Below are 21400 nucleotides of genomic sequence, written 5' to 3' on the forward strand. Positions count from 1 at the left end.
TTATTTTAAATTGTAAGAAAAATAAACTGAAAAGTAGAATTTCAAATCAAGATATAAATATTTTCAATTGTATATTTTACTATACCATGACTATGTTAGGAAAACATAAATCAGTTTCCTTTGGGGATCTTAAGGTTGACCCTAATATTAGGAAAGCACTTTGTAAAGAAACTTAATTCTAGAAAGTTATAGGGTAAAGAGGCACAGGTACCTCAGGTACCTCGGAAGCTTTTCCCAAAATACATGACTTTCTTAAGAGGAACTAACATGAAATAAAATATGCCACAAATTTCTGCTTTCTATATCCTCTGTTCATCCTTCTCCATGTTTCTAACTCTGGTCTAATAGATTTGAATCATGAACCTAAAAGTATGACATCCAACCCCCCTCATATAATAATAACACAGATTAAGTAAGTACTACATGTTAAAATTACAGAACATTAGATGTTAGAATTATAAATAATTATTTCCCTCTCCTCTTAATCCATTCCAGTTACTTATATATTATAGAAATGTAATGTGATTCTCTTAAATTTTGAGAGAAGAAATCAAATACTTCTTGTAGAAATGCTTGTTGCTGCTTTTTTAAAACAAAAAAACAAACTTGTTTCATCAAACTGCCACATCAATTAAAATAAAAATGTCAAGTTGGTTCAGACAAATAAATAATAATGGAAAAATATTAGGTCTATTGTCCTTATATGCCTAACCCAACATCATTTTGGCTTCAAACACCAACTAAATACCTTGATACTAATAGGACAGAATAAAATTTTCTTTTCAAAAATAACTTAACTGTATAAAAATCCACCTTAAGATCAGATACAAACCTTAACTCTAGCCATGCGTTATCAACAGCACAATCCTACACCTGTCCTCTCAGGCCTGAGGTACATCAACTGGATGGATGGCCTTAATTCAGAATTTCCTTTATAGTAACACCTGGATGTAATACATTTCACTATTTCTATCTTTCTGAGAATAATAAAGGTCTGAACTCTAGTAAACAGAGTCTTTGGTTTTAGAAGTGCTGACGGCGCAGAATTCTGATGTACATGGATGAGGGACTCACTGTCACCTCACATGCCATACCTGGTATGCACTGTGCCATGGCCTCAGTGGTTATGGTTGGAGCCACTTGGGGCTGCTGCTGACTGGAGCTCACTTCTGGCTCTGTGTTAACTGAGGGAGAAAGGGCTACCTCACAGGAGGACACCTGGCTGGGCAGATGGGGCAGGAAATCTTCAGCAGCAACCTGCTCATCCTGTCCAGGTAGCTGCAGGGCAGACAAAGGGATGCTGATCTGTTTGTTAGGATGGGATGTGCTCACAGGCATCTGCATGGCCACCTGCTGGTTGGTGCCATGGGCACCAGAGGGTCCTCTGTTTGGTGAAGCCAGAGATGCCCTGGCAGTCTTCTGCACCATTGGTCTGGTCATCACAGAGGGGGAGGCAGACACACTATGTGAGTCTAGCTCTGTGCTGATGGCAGATGTTACGTGGGGAATTAGCTTACCAGACCCTACACAGGAGGGACCAGCATGAGTCTGAGGCTTCGGTTTTGCCATCTGTGTCAATGACAGAGCTGGTCCATCGACTCCTCCAGTCAGTTCTGCATTTGCCACAATGTAATAATCTTCCGGAATCTCTTGTTTGATTTTCTTGATGATGACATCACTGCTGCATTCATCAACCATCTGAGCCTGGGAACTTGAATGGAGAGAAGACGGGACTATTCCAGGCCTTTTTCGAGCAATGCTTTGAGGCCTTTGGGTTTGGGGTTCAAAGTCACTATCCTCATCTGTAACAGAAGACTCACAAACCATGTCAAACAAGGTGTTTTCATCTTCATATTCTTCAACAGCTTCATCAAGTTCAGAAGGCTCACTGCAATAAGAGAAGTCACAAGAGTCTCTGGTCCGATTACAGTCTAGCTTCGCTTTCACTGGTCTCCCAGGGTACCTTTCCACTGGGCTAGTTTGTGTCTCAGAGGGCACTCCAATTATACTGGGACTATCAGAGTTAAAACTTCTGTTATCCTGGAAACAAACCCTTTCTTGGGACCCAGCTCTGCAAGTAGCTGTCAGTGGCCAGTGATAAGCGTGGCCAGCACTACAGCCCCACATTGCTGTCAGGTTCCCGTGGGAACCTTCCGAAAGCAAGTGTTTCAGGTTAGGAATGAGGCTGCAAATAGTCCCATGGCTGTGGGCCCAGCTGACCAATTTGGACAGATTCTCAGATGAGGTATGAAGGCAGTCCTCCATGTTACGGGATCAGCAGTGTCTTTCCTAAAGGGAAATAATCAAAATAAGAAGCCATTACTACCAAGATATGTCAATTACTTCAATTTCCTTGAACTGGGATCATCATGTGGCATAAAAAAGAAATGCACTTCAAAGTTGTATCTAGTTAATATCACTGCATATGGACAGGGACTGAAAAATACAGCAAAAAATGTGGCTGTGAAATCTGAGAAATTTTTTATTAGTTTTCTTTATTGTCATAATAATGCACGCTTAACCTAGAGAGAGAGATAACCAGTAAAACAAAACAAAAAAAGTGACCTTTTTCATAGTACATTTTACTTCCAAAGTAACAAAGACAGAAGTCGTCATCCCCTTAATAATAAAATTGTGTATTTTTTAATTAACCAAGAAGATGCACTAACAACTTCACCCTCTGCCATCAGATACTCCTTTACCAAAGGCAGAGTCAACAAAGGCTTAGAAACCTTCTAGGATGGATGTCAGAGAAGGGAAGTCAGTCTGTCAATCCTCTGGTGGGCACCAGAAAACAAGTAACACAACTGGGAGTCCAAGAAGAGAATGGGGGGCTAAATTTGGGAAATGGGGAAGAAAAGTCTTTCGCAAAAAAAGGAGAGCAGATCAGGAGGAGCGCCACTCAAGGGCTTCTTCTGGGGCTGAGGCGCAGGCAGGCTGTAGACCAGAGGGAGGATAGGCAGGCTGGGTGTCGGCACTCTCACCAACTCTTAGAAGCAGTCTTGCCACCTCCTTGCTGTCTGAAATTCCTGAAACACTGCCTTTCACCTCACAATTACAGGTAAGAGATGTGCCTGGTGTATGCCACCAACTGAAGTTCCTACACACCCAAGGATAACCAAGTACCAAATTAGGAATACATCATTCTTTATTTAACAGAGGTTTTAAAAAAATAGTAATAATTTATTATGGGTCCTCCACTGGGTAAGAGTAAGAGCAACATGATGGAGAGGAAAAATGAAATAGGCAGGTGCAATCCACAAGGCAGTGGAAGGGTCAAGTACGGCTCTGCCAAAAGGGAGATCCTGGCCCAGCTGGTGTGGCTCAGTGGTTGAGCGTCGACCCAGGCACCAAGAGGTCACCGGTTCAATTCCTGGTCAGGGCACATGCCCAGGTTGTGGGCTAAATCCCCAGTGGTGGGCATGTAGGAGGTGGCCAATCGATGTTCTCGCTCATCAATGTTTCCATTTCTCTCGCCCACTCCCTTCCTGTCTCTCTAAAACCAATAAAGAAAAAAAATTTTTTAAAGGGAAATCCTGGGTGGGTGTTTTCTTTTCATTCACTTTATGTAATGGAAGAACCTGGAGAGGACTGGGCAGGGAGGAATAAGAATTTCTTTTTTTTAAACTTATCTTTATTGTTGAATGTATTACAGTTGTCCTCCCATTTTCCCCTATTAACCCCCTCTTCCCTGCTCCCATCCTGCTTCTTCTGCCTTCCCCACACTATTATCTGTGTCCTTTGGTTATGCATATCTGCATATTACTTCTTTGGTTTATCTCTTCCCGCCCTCCCTCCCCCTTCCCTTCCCTTCACTTTGAGGTTTGCAACCAACTTGTACTTCTTAATCCTTTCACCTTTTTCACCCATTCCCCCAAATCCCCTCCCATCTGGTAACCAACAAAAAGTTCTCTGTATCTATGAGTCTGTTTCTGTTCTGCTTGTTCATTTTGTTTGTAGATTCACTTGTTGATAGATATGTATTTATTGCCATTTTACTGTTCATAGTTTTGATCTTCTTTTTCTTCAAGAAGACCCTTCAACATTTCATATAATACTGGTTTGGTGGTGATGAACTTCTTTAGTTTTTCCTTGTCTGAGAAACTCTTTATATGTCCACTGGTTCTAAATGACAGCTTTGCAGGATAGAGTAATCTTGGTTGTAGGTTCTTGCTTTCCATCAGTTTGAATATTTCTTGCCACTCTCTTCTGGCCTGCAAAGTTTCTTTTGAGAAATCAAGTGACAGTCTTATGGGAGTTCCTTGTAGATAACTAACTGCTTTTCTCTTGCTGCTTTTAAGATTCTCTCTTTGTCTTTAACCTTTGGCATTTTAATTATGATGTGTCTTGGTGTGGACTGCTTTAGGTTCATCTTGTTTTAGACTCTCTGTTTCCTGAATTTGTATGTCTGTTTCCTTCACCAAGTTAGGAAAGTTTTCTGTCATTTTTTCAAATAGGTTTTCAATTTCTTGCTCTCTCTCTTCTCCTTGTGGCATCCCCATGATGCAAATGTTAGTACCCTTGAAGCTGTTCGAGATTCCTTACACTGTACTCATTTTGGGGGATACCTTTTTCGTTTTGCTGTTCTGATTGGGTGTTTTTTGCTTCCTCATATTCCAAACCAATGGTTTGCTTCTTGGCTTTACCTATTCTACAACTGATTCCCTGTAAATTATTCTTTATTTCAGTTAGTGCATCCTTCATTTCTGACTGGTCCTTTTTTATGATCTTGAGGCCCTCACTAAGTTCACTGAACATCCTTATAACCAGTGTTTTAAACTCTGCATCTGTTAGATTGCTTATCTCCATTTTGTTTAGTACTTTTCCTAGAGTTTTGTTCTGTTCTTTCATTTGAAACATGTTTCTTTGACTCCTAGTTTGGCTGCCTCCCTGTGTTTGTTTCTATGTAGTAGAGGTCCTGTGGGTCCAGTGGTACAGCCTCCCTGATCACCCCAGCTGGGCCCTCGAGGTGCACCCCTAGTGTGGACTGTACACCCTTCTGTTGTAATTGAGTCTTGATTACTGTTGGCATGTCAATGGGAGGGATTTACTCAGGTTGATCAGCTGCAAGGACTGGCTGTGCCCACTGACCTCTGACTACCTTGGAGGACCAGCTGTGCAGGGGCCCATCACAAAGAGCAAGACTTACTTCAGCAGGGCTCTGGTACCCACTGACTCTACTCGTTTAGTGTGTCGCTTGTGGAGGTGGTTGGGTGGTGGTGTTTCGATGTGGTCTGAAGCTGTCCACTGGGTGTGCTGGCTCTGGGGCAAGGTCAGCCACTGCCTATGTTCTATCCGGGACCACCAGATATAAGCTACAAAGTGATCTGCCAATGACTGCTTCTTGTGCTGGGTTTAGAGATGCCCAGGCAAAGTCAAGTTGTGAACCAAAGCTGGCTGCTCCTAGTGCCAGGCCTGGGGCTACTTACTTACTGAGAGGTTTGGGGCTTGCTGAGGCCAGATGCTGCTTTTTTTGAGAGAATTTAGGAAAACCTGAAACAGGAGCCAAGACAGGCCATTCCTATGGTAAATCCACTGGAAACAGCTTGGGTGGACCTGAAAATTGGGTGGGGCAGGGCCTCAGGGACTCACCCAGGTGGAACAAACAGTATGGGCCAGGTTGCTGCAGTCCCAGACATGGTGCCCGTCTGCTGGCCCCATGGGGGAAGGGCTCACCAAAGGAACAACAGTTTCCACCAGCATGTCTGAGAGAAAGCTGCCCTGTAGCTCTTGCCTCAATGCCAACATCTCAGTTCTCTGTATGTCTCTGGTGCCTTTCAAGCTGCCTCCCTACGCTGGAGCCTGGAGGGTACCAGTCAACTAAGTCTGTGCTGGCCCTTTAAGAGGAACTGCCTGGGACTCTAGAAGCCTCAGCCTCCCTTAGCCTCAATCCCTGACAGTTTTTACAGGCAGAAGTTATGGGGACTTCACTTCCTGGCACTGGAACCCTGAGCTGAGGGGCCTGGTGTGGGACAGGGACCCCTCACTCCTCAAGGAGGACCTTCACAGCCAAGGTATCCCTCCTGATTCTTTTAAAAATATTTTTTTCTTTACTGACTAGAGAGAGAGGGAGAGGAAGGGAGAGGGAGAGAGATAGAAACATCGATGAGACAGAACATTGACTGACCGCTTCCTGCATGCCCTCCACTGGGGATGCGGCCCACAACCTGGGCATGTGCCCTGACAGGGAATCTAACCAGCGACCTCTTGTTGAATGGGTCGATGCTCAACCAGTGAGCCACACACGCTGGGCCCCTCCTGATTTGGTGTGGGACCAGACCGTTAGTGCTTCCACACCTACCACCAGTCTCAATGTGCCTTCTTTAATTTCGTAGTTGTAGGACTTCAATTCAGCTTGATTTCAGGCGATTTTGAATGATGATTGTTCTATAGTTTAGTTGTAATTTTAATGTGGTTGTGGGAGGAGGCGCGTATGTTTACCTACGCCGTCATCTGGCCCGGAACAGGAACTTGATGTGTGGTTTAGTTTGTCCTGGTCTTCTACAGCTCTGGGTGACAAGAGGGGCTGAGATCTAACTACACCAGGTGATCTGAGCCTCCCCATTCCCTGCCCTGCCCCCATGGCATCCCATCAGCAGAGTTAGGTGAATTCACATCCTTTAACGTGTTATGAGGCCTCTGTGATGTGGCCACGCCACAGCCAGTCTCTCAAGCCTCATGTTCTGCTAGCATGGCCTCTTCCCACATTTCTTGTGGTCTCGTCTTTAAACAGCTTCCCACCCTCTCTGGGTTTCTAAAAACATGTTCTTTGGCTTGATATGCAGATTTCTTTCTTCACCTGAAAAACCCCTTCAAGATGAACTTGAGACCATCTCCTATTCAAGTCTTTCCAGACCCTCTTTCAGCCCCAGAGATTTATATAGATTCTCTTCACCTGTACACCTCCATCATTTCGAGGAACTTTGTGTGTTCTGTGCCATCATTGCTGACATTCTTGTCGGTCTCCCAGACTGGACCGAGGATTCCCTCAGGACAGAAACTACATGCGGTTATTCATTCATCTACTTGTGGATACAGAAATTAGTAAGACCTGGTCCTGCTCTTGAGATCTTATAATCTTTTGTTGGTGCTGAATAAATGAGCATATAAATACTGGCAACACAATCAACACTCTCAAACTGACCCTATAAAATCCTCCAATAAGAAACATGAGATGTCTTCCAGTCATTTGTCTTGTAAGCATTCGAGGGATTAGAGGACTTTCTCCCTCATGGTGTAACCAAAGCAGAGCTGTCCTGTCTATGTAGGTGAGTAACACACGAGCAGCCAGGTTTTAGGGAGCAGCACAGTAAATGGAAAGAACAGTGACTGGTATGGGACTCAGGAAATCCAAATTCTCGTTCTGGAACAGATGCCCGTGGCTTCAGACAAGTCACTATTTATCTGACTGCACTAAATGACCTTTACATTTCCTTCATATTCCAGCAATTTATGGACTTATTTCATTTATATTCCTTTCATACAACTTTGGTTAAAGAAGAAATGCAGATAAAAGAGACTGGTTTTGTTTATTTTCTTGAGCTGTCTGAATGTGATCTATTGGTGGGCAAAGACTGCTATTTGCCCAGCAGTGTCCATTCCCTTCTTCCTTATAGTGTCCCAATCTGTTGGGGCAGCAATATGCTCACTTAAAATGTATTTCCCAGCTTCCCTTGAAATTGGGTTGGCCAAATGACACAGTTCTGACCACTGATATGTAAACAGAGTCACTTTTGGGGTTTCTGGGAAAGTTCTCTAAAACACAGACTTGGCTGGTTTTTGTTCTCTGTCCTCTTTCTTCCTCCCTGGAACAAGAAAATGATGGCTAGAGCAGAGGCCCACTTGGAGCATGAAATAAGAAGTGAAGGATGGGAGAGAGTAGCCAGAGGAGTTTGGGTCCCTGGTGGCTGCATGGAGCCGCTGCGTCAGCTCTGAGCTGCCTGGGATGCTTTGCTGCATAGGGAACGATGAACCCTGACCTTGCTTCAGCCACTGTTGTTGGAGTATTTTATTACACAGAGCTGAACTCAAGTACTAATTGACACACACAAAAATTATACATTTATCTCTGGTTTTTGAAACCTTAGAGCAGAATCCTTCATTTTTCTCTGTACCATGTCCCAATGCAACTATTTCTCAGATTGGACTCCACAAATACTTCTTGGGAGGTCTGAATTTCTATGTCAAAATGTTTATAACTATCTTTATTTAGTCATAATAACAAACACAATTAATATAAGCATATTATGAATCATCTAAATAATCTATTTATATCCAAGTATTGCTGTGTAACTTCAGCACCCCCTTGCCTTTGTATCTATATTCACATTAGTTACCTAAGGGAACATCACTCAACTTCCAATTTGTTGGGAAACCTGTTCATACTGTATTCTTTTTAGCAGATATCAATATAATACTTCTCTCTCCTTTTAAAATCTTATTTTTAATCCTCACCCGAGGAAATGTATATTAGTTGTTTTTTGGAGAGAGGGGTAGAGAGAGAGAAAGAGAGAAACATTGATTGGTTGCCTCCTATACATACCTCAACCAGGTACTGAACTCGAAACTTAGGTAGGTGCCCTGACAGGGAATCGAATGCACAACCTTTTGGTGTACTGGACGGTGCTACTTTTCTTTTGCCTTAGGCATCATGATTTAACATCATTAAAAATGGCATATGTGATGGTAAAGCAATATATCACTTTAAATGTCATGGGCTAAGGAGAAAATAACTGATTGTGACTTATGTTAATTATGAGAGCATAATTAGCTGATATTTAGAGTACTTAAATGGATTGAGTCCAAGCTGGCAAGAAATAGCTATCAATGTACTACAGAATATGTAAGTTCAACATAAAATAGAATCAGTAATAAAACAATCAACACATTTTCAAAATGCTGAGAGTAAGTAGTTTCTAGAATCTACTCATTTCCTTCAGCAATCTGATGATAAGCTCCACACTAAAAAATGCTTTTTCTGTATTTTCAAGAACTGAAAAATGACTTCAGACAGTATTTTCACATATCTAATATGGACAATGATTGGATTTGGACACTCAGTTTTACAGGGTTATCAATTGACACCATTAAAAACAGAAACTTAAGGAGTCCTGCCGAGCACAGTTTAGGTTAAATATAAGATCTGATTGTCTTAAATTAGCAAGCAAAGCTATAACACTGTATGTTAACTTAGGCAAGCAGACATTCTATGCATTAGTAGTTATATTACTAAAGCCCAAATCAGAAACACATCAAATAGAAAATCAGACTTTCTACCATTAAACCAAACACTGATCATTAGGTTCCAGTAAAACAAAAATATAAAACTAATCATTATTACAGCTAATATTTATTAAACAATTATTGTCATTTCCAAAATCTGACAGTTACCAGCTAAATAGCAGTGAATGTCTACGTTGGCTTTCACTCGACTTCAGTTACAACAACGTACCCCCGCCCCCGCCGTCCTTGAAATCTCTCTTTATAAGGTTCAGCACCTTCCAAAGGATTTGTTGTTGCTGTTTCAATATTACTAAATCTCAATTGCTGATGAGCAACAAAATTGACACTAGAAGAAACATAAAATCTGGGCAGAAATTGAATTTAAAATAAAATCTTCTCAAAAAGAAAGATTTCACTGGTAAATGCGAGCACACATTCAAGGAGGAATCAATACCAGAATTATGCAAATATTTTCCAAAAATAGGAGAGGGGAGCAAAATATCCACTTGTTTGAGGAGGCCTGCACCACATGAGGAGGAGGCTCCTTTAAAAGCCTCGAAATAAGGTTATGTTTTACTTTTTTTTTTACTTTGTATATTTGTATCCCTGTCAAAGAAGAATTTTTTCTTATTGTTGAAAGTATTACAGATGTCCCTCTTTTTTTTCCCATTGACACCCCCCACCCCACTGTGACCGCACTATTGTCTGTGTCCACTGGTTACACATATAAGCATATAAATTCTTTGGTTTATCTCTTCCTGCTCCCCCCACCCCCTTTCCCTCTGAGGTTTGTCAGTCTGTTCCCTACTTCAGTGTTTCTGGATAGGTTATGTTTTTCTTCTCTATTGAGAATAATGTATACTTTCTTGTTTATGTTCCCACTAATTACAACTCTTATAAGATTATATAAGCTTAATTTCTTCATTTTCCCATTAAAGAATGCAATTTTTATATATGCTAAAAATGGAAAAAATATGCAAACAACTGGGATTTTTACCCCCAAAAATAGCTGAAGAAAAGAGTTCCAACATTAATGCACATTAAAGAGGCAAAGAGAAGATACTACTTAAAAATACAGTTAGCCCTGCCCTGGCCAGTTTGGCTCAGTGGTTGGAGCGTCAGCCTGTGGACCAGAGAGTCCTGGGTTCGGTTCCCGCTAGGGGCACGTACCAAAAAAACAAACAAACAAACAAAAATCAGTTAGCCCTGACTGATGTGGTTCAATTGGTTGGAGCATTGTGCCATGCACCAAAGGGTCTCAGGTTTGATTCCCGGTCAGGGCACATACCCAGGTAGCAGGTTCAATCCCTGGCCACGGCACATGGGGGAGGTAATCAATGGATGTTTCTCTCTTACATCGATGTTTCCCTTTCTCTCTCCTTTCCTCTCTCTTTAAAATTAATTTTTTAAAATATCCTCAGGTGAGGATAAAAAAAAATACAGTTAAAGGACAGGAAAAGGGTATTTATTAATATTGAGGCCTAAAATGTGCTTTCCAAAATTTACAACACACCTGTTGTTTCACAAAAATTTTATATGTAAGTTACATAAATTAGTACAGGCATTAAAAATGGGCTTTCGAATAAAAATTCAAAGAACATAATATTTGCTTTCACTTTAAGATCGTATATTTTTTCATTTTCAATCCATCATGTAGTTTTTGGAAATAGACAAATCTAAAAGATACTTTGTACCTAGTAATTTATTTTTTCCTTTATTGATTTTAGAGAGAGAAGAAGTGAGAGGGAGAAATAGAAATATCAATGAGAGAGAACATTGACTGGCAGCCTCCTGCATGCCCCCCACTGGGGATCAGGCCCACAGCCTGGGCATGTGTCCTGACTGGGAATCGAACCGGTGACCTCTTTCTTGGTCCATGGGTCAATGCTCAACCACTGAGCCACACCGGCCGGACTGTACCTAGTAATTTTACAGATAGAGTGGGAGGGAGAGAGAGAGAGAGAAACATCGACGTGAAAGGGACACATCGAGTGGCTGCCACCCGCACGACCAACCAGGGCCGGGGACAAACTGCAACCGAGGTACATGCCCTTAGCGGGAACTGAACCCAGGTCTCTCCAGACCGCAGGCCGACGCTCTAACCGCTGAGCCAAACCGGCCAGGGCTGTACCTAGTAATTTTAAAAAACCACCCTAAAGAATCAAGTAATTCTATATAATGAATATGTAATAACATATATTTCATTTATATTTCAATTCAATAAACATCTGATTACCTGTTATATGATAACCACTGTGTCATAGATTATATTATATCTCCTCAAAAAGATAATTTTTAGTCCTTACTCCCAGTACCTTATTTGGAAACAGGGTCATTGAAGATGTAATTAGCTAAATTTCGATGAGGTCATACATAAGGCTAGAATTCTTGACTTCAAGAAGCTTAGAAATTAATAATATGTAAGTCAATTAATTAAGAGACTATGGTACAATATAAAGTATGTTTCAGATATGGGGATAATGACTGTAATTCTACTTTTGGGGTGAGGAATGCAAAGAAAGTCAGGATCTGCTTTCTGAAAGATGCAAAGGCATTCTAGACAAATGCACAGTGACTTGAAACAGTGCGATGATTTTAGCCAACTATAAGGACATCAGTAATTACTGGATTGCATGTTTAAGATGGGAACTATGGGAGCCCTGGCCGGCTTGGCTCAGCATCTAGAGCATCTGCCAGCAGACCAATGATTCACAGGTTTGAATTCAGGTCAAGGGCATGTGCCTCGGCTGTGGTTCATCTCAGTGCAGGAGGTGGCCAGTTGATGTCTCTCTCTCACACAGATGTTTTTCTCTCTCCTCTCTCTCTCCCCCTCCCTCCCACTGCATCTGAGGATAAATGGAGAAATGTCCTCAGGTGAGGATTAAAAAAAGAAAAAAGATGGGAACTATGGGAAAGATTAAATTGAAAGATAATACAAGGGCAACAGCATGATTGTCTTTGTGCACCAAAAAGAGCTTGGAGTTTACTTAGTGAAGGTCCTTCATTAGCAAAAAACACATGGGCCAAACTCACATTTTAGAAAGATGATTTTTGAGACATATTAGAAGGTGGCAAGGGGCAAAGGAACTCTTTCAGGAGTGTAGACCAGAGGCCTAGGGAATGAAAGCGAGAAGAAAAGACAGCTCTGTTCAAAAATAACAGGAAGCAATTGGCAATGAATTGCTTTTGAGGGATGAGGGTGAAAAGAGAGTCTATCTTGGTTTCTATCTTGGCAGCCAGGATAGATTTGTTCTCAGTCAAGGTAAATATCATAAGAGGAAGAGCAAATGTATAGGTTAGGAGTGGTAATTTGCTCAATTTCCTTTAAAAAGCAATGAATTCAGGAATCACTGATTTTGACAGCATAATGTGAATACAGTATCCCCCCCCCCCTTATCTTCAGGGAATATGTTCCAAGACCCCAGTAAATGCCTAAAACTGTGGATAGTACTTAATCCTACGTATAATATGTTCTTCCTATACATACATAATACCTATGATCAAGTTTAATTTATAAATTGGATGCAGGAAGAGAATAGCAATAATAACATAATAAAACAGAATATTTATAAGAATACACTGTGATAAAAATTATATGAATGTTCTCTTATTAAATCATGAACTTTCATCTTTTCACTTAAAGGAAGCCCCTTATGGCTTTTCTTTGGCATTTCCAAATTAGCAGCGTCACTACTCTTGCACTCTGGGCCATTAATAAGCAAAATAAGGGTGAGTTGAACACAAGCACTGGGATACTGCAACGGTCAACTTGAACACTGAGACGGTTACTAGTGACTAACAGGCTACAGCGTGCAGACGCTGGACAAAGGGATGATTCATGTCCCAGGTGGGATGGAGCAGGGAGGCAGGAGATTCCATCACGCTACTCAGAATGGCACACCATTTAAAACTTACAGTTGTTTATCTCTGGAATTTTCCATTTAATATTTTTGGACCAGAGTTGACTAGAGGTAACTGAAACCACAGAAAGTGAAGCCACAGATAAGGAGGACTGCTGTCGTCTGTGTAACTGACATATAAAAACCTCCCAACCTGTAGACAAAGTATACCTTTCTATAAAGAGTATGCCCTGTCTCATTTTGGGAAACCATTTAAGATCATTTGAAAAGTGGAAACCATTTCAGTTGACTTTCAAAGTCATTTTAGTCAAGCTTCCTGGGCGAGAGTATAAAAATGTACCTTCAGACAGATTCACTTAACTTACTCCCTCGAGTCAAATGTAAAATGTCACCTGTCATCCATTCTTTCAACAAATACATTATTTAAGCACTGTGAAACACTGGGCTGAACTCTGGAAATACAGAGTAACAAAGACAGACAGACTGTATCATCACAGAACTTAAGTCTAGGAAAGCGATGTTCAACCTTTTCATCTCATGGCACATTTCTTTTTGCCAATTTGACAAAAAAATATATATAATTTTGATTCATTCATACTGGACAGCTACTGTGTTGGCTGCTGTCATTTCTTTTATTTGACAATCTAAGGGAAAAGAGGTCAGTGCCCCTGACTAAATAGTCGGGTATACTGTGGCACACCAGTTGAAAATCACTGGTCTCGGAGGAAAGAGAAACAATAAAAAAAATTTTTTTTGTCAATAAAGTGTAGAAGGTGTTACAACAGAGATGGAACAAGGTGCTGTAGGAGCATAAGGCAGGGGCATTTAACCTAGACCAGGACGGGTGGGGAAAGTTACCTAAATACCCTAATGATGTGCCAGTTGAGAACCAAAGGATGCATAGCAGTTAGTCAGGGGAGAGGCAGAAAGAGTGGTCCTGTGTGAACCAGAAGGTACAGAGAACATGCTGTTTGAGGAAATGGAAATTGTTCAGTATGACTGAGTAGAAGATCATAAGGAAGAGCCCATAAGGAGTGAAGATGATACAAGATACATATGAAAAAGTAATCAAGGGCCAGATTATGAAGGTCTTACAAATCATGTAAAACTTTAGGCTTTATTGCAGAGACAGTAAGAAAGTATTATATAGTTGCAAGCAAGAAAAGTGACTTTAGAATCATCATTCTGATTATAGTTGAGAGAGACCAAGGCTAGAGGCAGGAATCCAGTTAGGAGAGACAATGCGGTAATTCACGTAAGATATACTGGTAACATGCCTTGAATAGTAGCAGGGAAAATGAAAAGAAGAGGATACATCTGAAAAATAAGTAAAGGAGTAGCAGACGAAAGATTGGACATGGGAGGTGGGAGGAAGAGTTTATAGATTCTCACTTGACCACTAACAAAGGTTTCATTTATGCCATATCACTTTGAGGTAGGTGCCTTCAAGACACCCAAAAGGAGAGGTACCAAATAGATAGTTGAATATACAGATCAGTACAAAGAGACTGATAAAAGGACTGGTGCACATTAAACATTACAAAACATCCATGAACATTTCTGCACAATCATAACATAAAAATTTGATTTATAAAAACATTGACAATAGCCCTGGGAACTCTGAGCTCAGGGTTTGAGTTCATTTAAGGATTTATCCAAATTTGGTTTGGGGGTTGCTGAGGGGAGCAGAGTAGATAATGTGACCTTACGAATGAGGGTTAACTTTCTTGTATCTCAGCAGTGATGATTTCCCCCCTATGATTCTATTTCTCTGACCATTTCTATAGAAATTTAAGATGAAAGGGCAGTAAATGTATGAGCTCAAACTATGATTGTATAGACACCATTTTGACAAGTGTCAATATGCAGATTATCTGAAAGATGAGACCTGGTAAATCATAGAAGGGTGGACAAAAAAGGAAGTCTGGCCCTGGCCGGTTTGGCTCAGCGGTTGGAGCATCGGCCTGCAGTCCAGAGAGACCCGGGTTTGGTTCTCGCTACGGGCATGTACCTCAGTTGCAGTTTGTCCCCGGCCCTGGTTGGGTCGTGTGGGTGGCAACCACAGATGTGTCCCTTTCACGTCGATGTTTCTCTCTCTCTCTCCCCCCCTCCTACTCTATCTGAACAAAATATGGAAAAAATGTCCTTGGGTAAGGATAAAAAAAAAAAAAGGAAGTCTGGAAGTCTGGTCACACAGGTGCAAAGCAGAGAATCAGCAACATTTTTCACTGAATGGTGTAGATAAAAGCTTCTAAGTCTCCCAAAGGGTGGATGCTGTAGGTAAACCTGATTAGGGAAGGGTCACATCAAACTTTCTAAAAGTTCAACTGTCCTCCTTCAAGCCCAACCTTATATGCATAAAACCAAAGAATTTCTTCACGGACTGTTCTGGAAGTGTGTGAGGGACCACCTCATGTCAGCTGGGACAATGCAGAAGTTAAAAGCATGGACTCCTGTCAAACAGTCTGGGTTTAAATCCTAGCTCTGCCATTTTCTAGGTATGTAACCTCAGGCAAGTTACTTTACCTCTCTGCATCTTAGTTCCTAATCTGTAAAACAATAAGAATAACACTGACTTCGTAGTGTTATTGTGAAGATTAAAATGCTTAGAACATACTGTAAAATGCTTAGAACAACCACTTGATAACTGTTCAACTAAAATAAGGGGGCTTCCCCCCATTTTGGTGGTCTACAATATAACTGCAGAGAACATACATTACAGCACAGCAAACTCATGGAAAAAATGAGGCCCAGAGAATATACAGTACAGTATGGTGTACTTAGTCAAAAATGATGTCCTGCTCTGGCTGGCTTGACTCAGCGGTTAGAGCGTTGGCCTGCGGTCCAGAGAGATCTGGGTTCAGTTCCCGCTAAGGGCACGTACCTCGGTTGCAGTTTATCCTCGGCGCTGGTTGGGTCGTGCGGGTGGCAGCCACTCGATGGTCCCTTTCACGTCGATGTTTCTCTCTCTCTCTCTCCCCCTCTTCCTCCCTCCCACTCTATCTGAACAAAAAATAGAAAAATGTCCTCGGGTAAGGATAAAAAAAAAAAAGAGAGAGAGAGAGAGAGAGAGAGAGATCCTCATTCAACTTTCTCAGACTCTTCAGACTAACACAGTCATCAAAGTACAGCCCTAAATTTAGAGCAGCATTACAGAATAAGGCTCAGTTATCCAGACACCCCTGGGAGTCATGCAAATAGGCCCTTGCAGAATATGGAATCTATTTTGCAGTCATCTTAAAACTTCAGTCCCAGTGTTTCTTTTAAGAGAAATCATATGGGCTTTTCAGTGGCATCCCTCCATCCAACAAATACTGAATGACACTGGCACTAGGGATAATGTTGTCAACAAGAACTCACCATGGCAGGATGACAGGGGAGACAAACAACTAATTATACAAGAAATGATTTTTTTGCAAGTTTGATAAGAATTTTGCAAAACCAATATACTCAGTGCTAAGAGAGCATAAAACCAGAGAGACTTGTTCTTCTGGGAGATCACAGAAAACTCCAAGAAAGGATATTTAGGTTAAGCGCTGAAGGATTAGCAGAAATTCATAAAGAAAGAAAAGGGATGGGGCAGAAGAAGAGAAGAGACTTCTAGGCATAAAGATAAACACAAGCAAAGAGGCTAAGAGAGGTTCTGGAATTTCCTCATTAGATACCTATCTTCAGCAATATTCAGCAACACTGTAGCATCCACAAGAGAGTCAGGATAATAGATGGAAGGATCTGAAGTACTTCGTACCCTACATGCACCACAGTTCACCTGCTCCCTTCTAACCAATGCTGCTCTCACCATATTCTGGTGATGGCATTCGGAAGTTCATTCCAATTGTTCCATATGTGTTTACCAGCAATATTATTTGATCACATTTTAAAGTGGTTTCCCCACCAATGACATGATTTAACACAATGATTCATGGTTTACAGCCTACTCAAAGAAGAAGTGCAGTAATAGAAAAACAGAAAATTTTATCTCAAAATAAGTGGTGTTCACATTCTTAGCTGCCTTTAAATTTATATAGCCTCATTTTCCTGATGGAATTTTCTAAGACTCAAAAGCTAACAGTGTCTGATGATGAAGAATCTGTCCTAGATGCCAAAAATACAGCCCCACCTTGGTAAGTGTACCAAAGGCAGGCTGATCCCATATTTCAGAAAACAATGTGAAAATACACACCTGCCACTCTATTCTCCACTAGACTGCTCTGGCCAAGGTCACTAAAAACCTCCACATCAAGGACATCAACTGACACTCCTTGGTTCTCTTCCTTTGGCTTCTCAGCAGCTTGAAGAGCTTTCTGCCTTAATGAAAAACCTCTTTTTCCTTAGCTTCCACCAGAGTGCCCTCCCCACTCTGCTGTTTCTCAGTTCCCCTTGCTGGGGCTCATCACCCTCTTTTTCACCTTTAAAACCAGAGTTTGTTAATGGTCCTGGCACTCTCCTCATATGCTGTCTCACTAGACTATTGTCTCTCAACCACCCCTACACATTTGGTTATCAGATATATACCCTGACAATTACTATCCAAATTAATCTCTCAGTAAATGCATTACCATCTCCTCAGCTGCTGAAATCAGAATCCTGCAAGTCACCTTTGTCTCTAATATGTCCTTCACATGTCTAAGCACAGAAACCTGCAGAGTTGGTTCAATTCTAAGAACTCATCCCTGGCCTTTAGTTTCCAAAAATTACTAGGTTTTTACAAAGATTCTGGTTTATACTACTGCTAACCTCTAAGGCTTATAGAAAAAGATGAAACATTCAGACAGAGATGTATTTTCTTTATGCACAGTGGATAAACAAATTTTCCTTTTAAACGTAGTAATAAGTATGGATACAATTATATAATATATAAATTAAATCTTACATCTTTACTGGTCCTCAGGAAAGGAAGACAGGTCTTTCTTATTATTGTAAAATATCTGCTCATGGGAATGAGATTTTGGAACTACTATATATATCATAGTAGTAGCCCCTCCATTCTGAATGAGGGTGGTATAAGTGTTCCAGATGTGATGAGTCTGTGACAGGTGCTGGGAATGCAAGTAACCTAGTTTTGTCCATAAAGTGAAATATATATATATATATATATATATATATATATATATATATATATATAAATTTTTTTTCCCTTTACTGATTTGAGAGAGAGAGGAAGGGAGAGGGAGCAAGAGAGAGAGAACATCGACTGACTGCCTCCTGCATGACCCCACTGGGGATATGGCCCACAACCTGGGCATGTGCCTTGATCAGGAATCAAACCAATGACCTCTTGGTGCATGGGTTGATGTTCAACCACTGAGCCACACTGGCCGGGCATAAAGTGAAATATTTTCGAAACTCTGAAGAGGGACACTGGTAATAGAACTAAACCCTGCAATTCAGGTTCACAGCATTCATTTAAGAAAATACTGTAAGAGGGCCCTGGCCGGTTTGGCTCAGCGGTTAGAGCACCAGCCCACAGACCAGAGAGGCCCAGGTTCAGTTCCCGCTAAGAGCACGTACCTCAGTTGCAGTTTGTCCCTGGCTCCGGTTGGGATCGTGTGGGTGGCAACCACTCGATGTGTCTCTCTCACATTGGTGTATCTCTCTCTCTCTCTTTCTCTCTCCCTCCCACTCTATCTGAAGATGAATGAAAAAAAAAAAAAAGAAAATACTGTAAGAGGAAAAGAAACCATTTTCCCGAGAAATGCAAAGGAATTAAAAAATTGATATGGTTTGGTTTAATATTATGTATGATCCCTTTGCAAAAAGCACAAAAACTTCCTTAGTTTATGTTCTCATTCCTTGATTATCTACCTGTTTTACAATTAATACTGATTCATTTAAAATACATATAGCTGAATATGGTTTTATTCGTAGGAAGGCAAATCCCTCCTCATCCCTGTCTTTCAAAATTGTTTTCTAATTCCTAACTTTCATGGCAAAGCGTCCAGTGTTTTACTAATTAAGTATGATATTAGATATTTGTTCCTAATACATTTTCTAATAAAGTTTAAAATGTTTTCTGTTTCTTAATTATAAAGGATGTTGAATTTTATCAAGTAGTTTAGTCAACTATAAATTTGATCTTTAATTGCCACATCCTAAGTTATACTTACAGATTTCTCAGTGTCGACTCACTTTGCATTCCTAGGGCTACTTACCACTTTCTGTCACTAGTGCTTTTTGACCTTTAAAACTAAGTTCGGCGGCAGCCTGTCTCATGGTACTGTTCTGCTAGATGATAATTTCGTCCACCTCTGTGAATCTCATTAGCAGCTATATATTCTGTAATGTTTCCCTAATTATCTCAGCAAATGGCATCACCATTTTCCCTACTGCTGAGGCCCAAATCCCAGAATTAGATTTCTAAATGTTTTTTAGGATTTGGGGATCTTTACAAAAATACACTGCTCAGGGGCTAAGCAGTTGTGTGCAAGGCACCTTCTTGCTCTTTGATCCTTCTCTCAGTACTGAATACAGACTACAGAGAGGTAGAAACCTTACCCAGTACTGTGTCTCCAGCACTACTAACAAAACCTGATACACAGAGGCCTTCAACAAATACAGAACAAATACTGAATGACTACACACCAAGTGAACAAACTCAATTGAGTTCTCATGGATTCTTTGATTTGAAATATGCTACCTACTTGTTCTGTCCACCTGTTAGCTCAATCTTGCATGCTTCCCATGTCCGGCTACCTCCTGCCCAACTTGACAAGAACAGACGCCCCTCATGTACAGAATTACATGAAGCATAGCAGCAGTTGAGAGGAGGGGTTTAACAATCCACCTGAAATATTCACTGGCTAAAGAACCTTCAACAAGTATGTGTCACCTTTAATTCCAACTGTACATTACTAAAAACTGACCCAGAAAGTATGCTACAATGTTATGCCTAGCTCACTGAAGTCTAAGTAAAGAGGGCTGTGTTACATCCAATTCACAACAAAATTAGAGAGTAAAGCTACAGGCCTGTAAATCAAGTAAGAGTATCTGAATTGTGCATGTGTGAATATCAGGTGGTACACTTTTCAAAACTGTGCCCAGTGCCACCCTAAGGAACTCAGCCAGGAGCTGCTGGGCTTTGAAGGCAGCAGACGTTGCCCTGGGTGCAGAGGATTTTTGAGAGAGACCAGCAGCTGGGCCTCCCAGGGAAGCACAGGGGCAGGCGCTGACAGGCTGCTTGGGTCTACTCCAGGAAGATGAGGCATCACCGACTATTCTGAACTCCACCTGGCTCCCAAGAGGTACCAAGTGAAGTCAGAGGGTGAATACCATGACCACCTACTCTGTGTGGTGCAGCACCTCTGTCTTATTTGTTCCTTAACCTTGCACTTGCCTGGCCTCTGCTCATGGGATCTCAGGAGCATCTATGGTAACTAAAACCACAAATGAGTTCACTGACTCTTTTTGTTTTTGTTTTTTACAGTAAGTGTAGTTGGTATACAATACTATATTAGTTATGTTAGTTTTTAAGTGTACAATATAGTGATTTGACATTTTTATACTTTACAATGGGATCAACCCCCTAATTCTAGTAATCACCTGTCACTGTGTAAACTTTCACAATATTATTGATTATATTCCCCTTCACCTTTTTTATCCCTTCCCCCACCTCATCTTTTTGGTCTGTTTCTATGAGGCTGGTTTCGTTTTGTTTGTTTATTTGTTTTGTTCATTACATTCCACATGTAAGTGAAACCATACAGTATTTGGTCTTTCTGTCTGACATTTCACTCGGTAAAATACCCTCTAGTTCCAACCGAGAAATATTTCTTCAAAATGCCACCTGGAGGTGAGCTCTAAGGTAGGATTATCACCTCTGAAGCAAGCCTTGCTGCCCCAGTTTTTGGGAGGACCTTTTGTTCTTTTGGGGGAAACTCATCACTAATTTTTCTAGTGAGTGGAAGAAGACTTTCCCTTGGCTTGTTAGATGCTCAGAACTAACATCTTTACAGGTACTCTGATCCCATGTTCCTTTCTTCCTAATTGTTTTGGGGGGATGGAGGTTCTTCTGAAGTCAACAGTGGTTCAGGCTGTGCACTGGAATCCCCTAGGCTTCTCATCAGAAAATAGAGACTCTGTTTCTTAGCTCCAATTGAGATTCTGCTTCAAGTGATTCTGACTAGCTTTCCCAAAAGGTTAAGCTTGGGGCTGTTTTTACCTAATATTTGGTGACTGTGTTGCAGCTAATATAAGAATCTTCATTTGAGAACCATGGCTCTACATGATTTTTATTGATAAATATACTGTAAATATCAAAACCTTTACTTTTAGACATTCTGCTTATTTTGATTCCAATTATTCACTAGTATAAATGCTAC

General features: G+C 41.0%; 1 protein-coding gene across 3 annotated transcripts in view; it reads right to left on the reverse strand.

Moving 5' to 3' along the window:
• Window positions 1–21400, reverse strand: part of KIAA1958 (KIAA1958 ortholog) — a 232443-nt gene that overhangs the window by 61604 nt on the left and 149439 nt on the right. For all 3 annotated transcript variants that reach the window (XM_036261805.1, XM_036261804.1, XM_036261803.1), the window contains one exon: window positions 1095–2289. In XM_036261805.1, the coding sequence (XP_036117698.1) occupies window positions 1095–2265 (1171 nt within the window). In that variant the 5' untranslated portion in view covers window positions 2266–2289. The remainder of the gene's footprint in view (window positions 1–1094; window positions 2290–21400) is intronic.

This window comes from Molossus molossus, unplaced genomic scaffold (genome assembly GCF_014108415.1).
Source record: "Molossus molossus isolate mMolMol1 unplaced genomic scaffold, mMolMol1.p scaffold_m16_p_14, whole genome shotgun sequence".
NCBI lineage: Eukaryota > Metazoa > Chordata > Mammalia > Chiroptera > Molossidae > Molossus > Molossus molossus.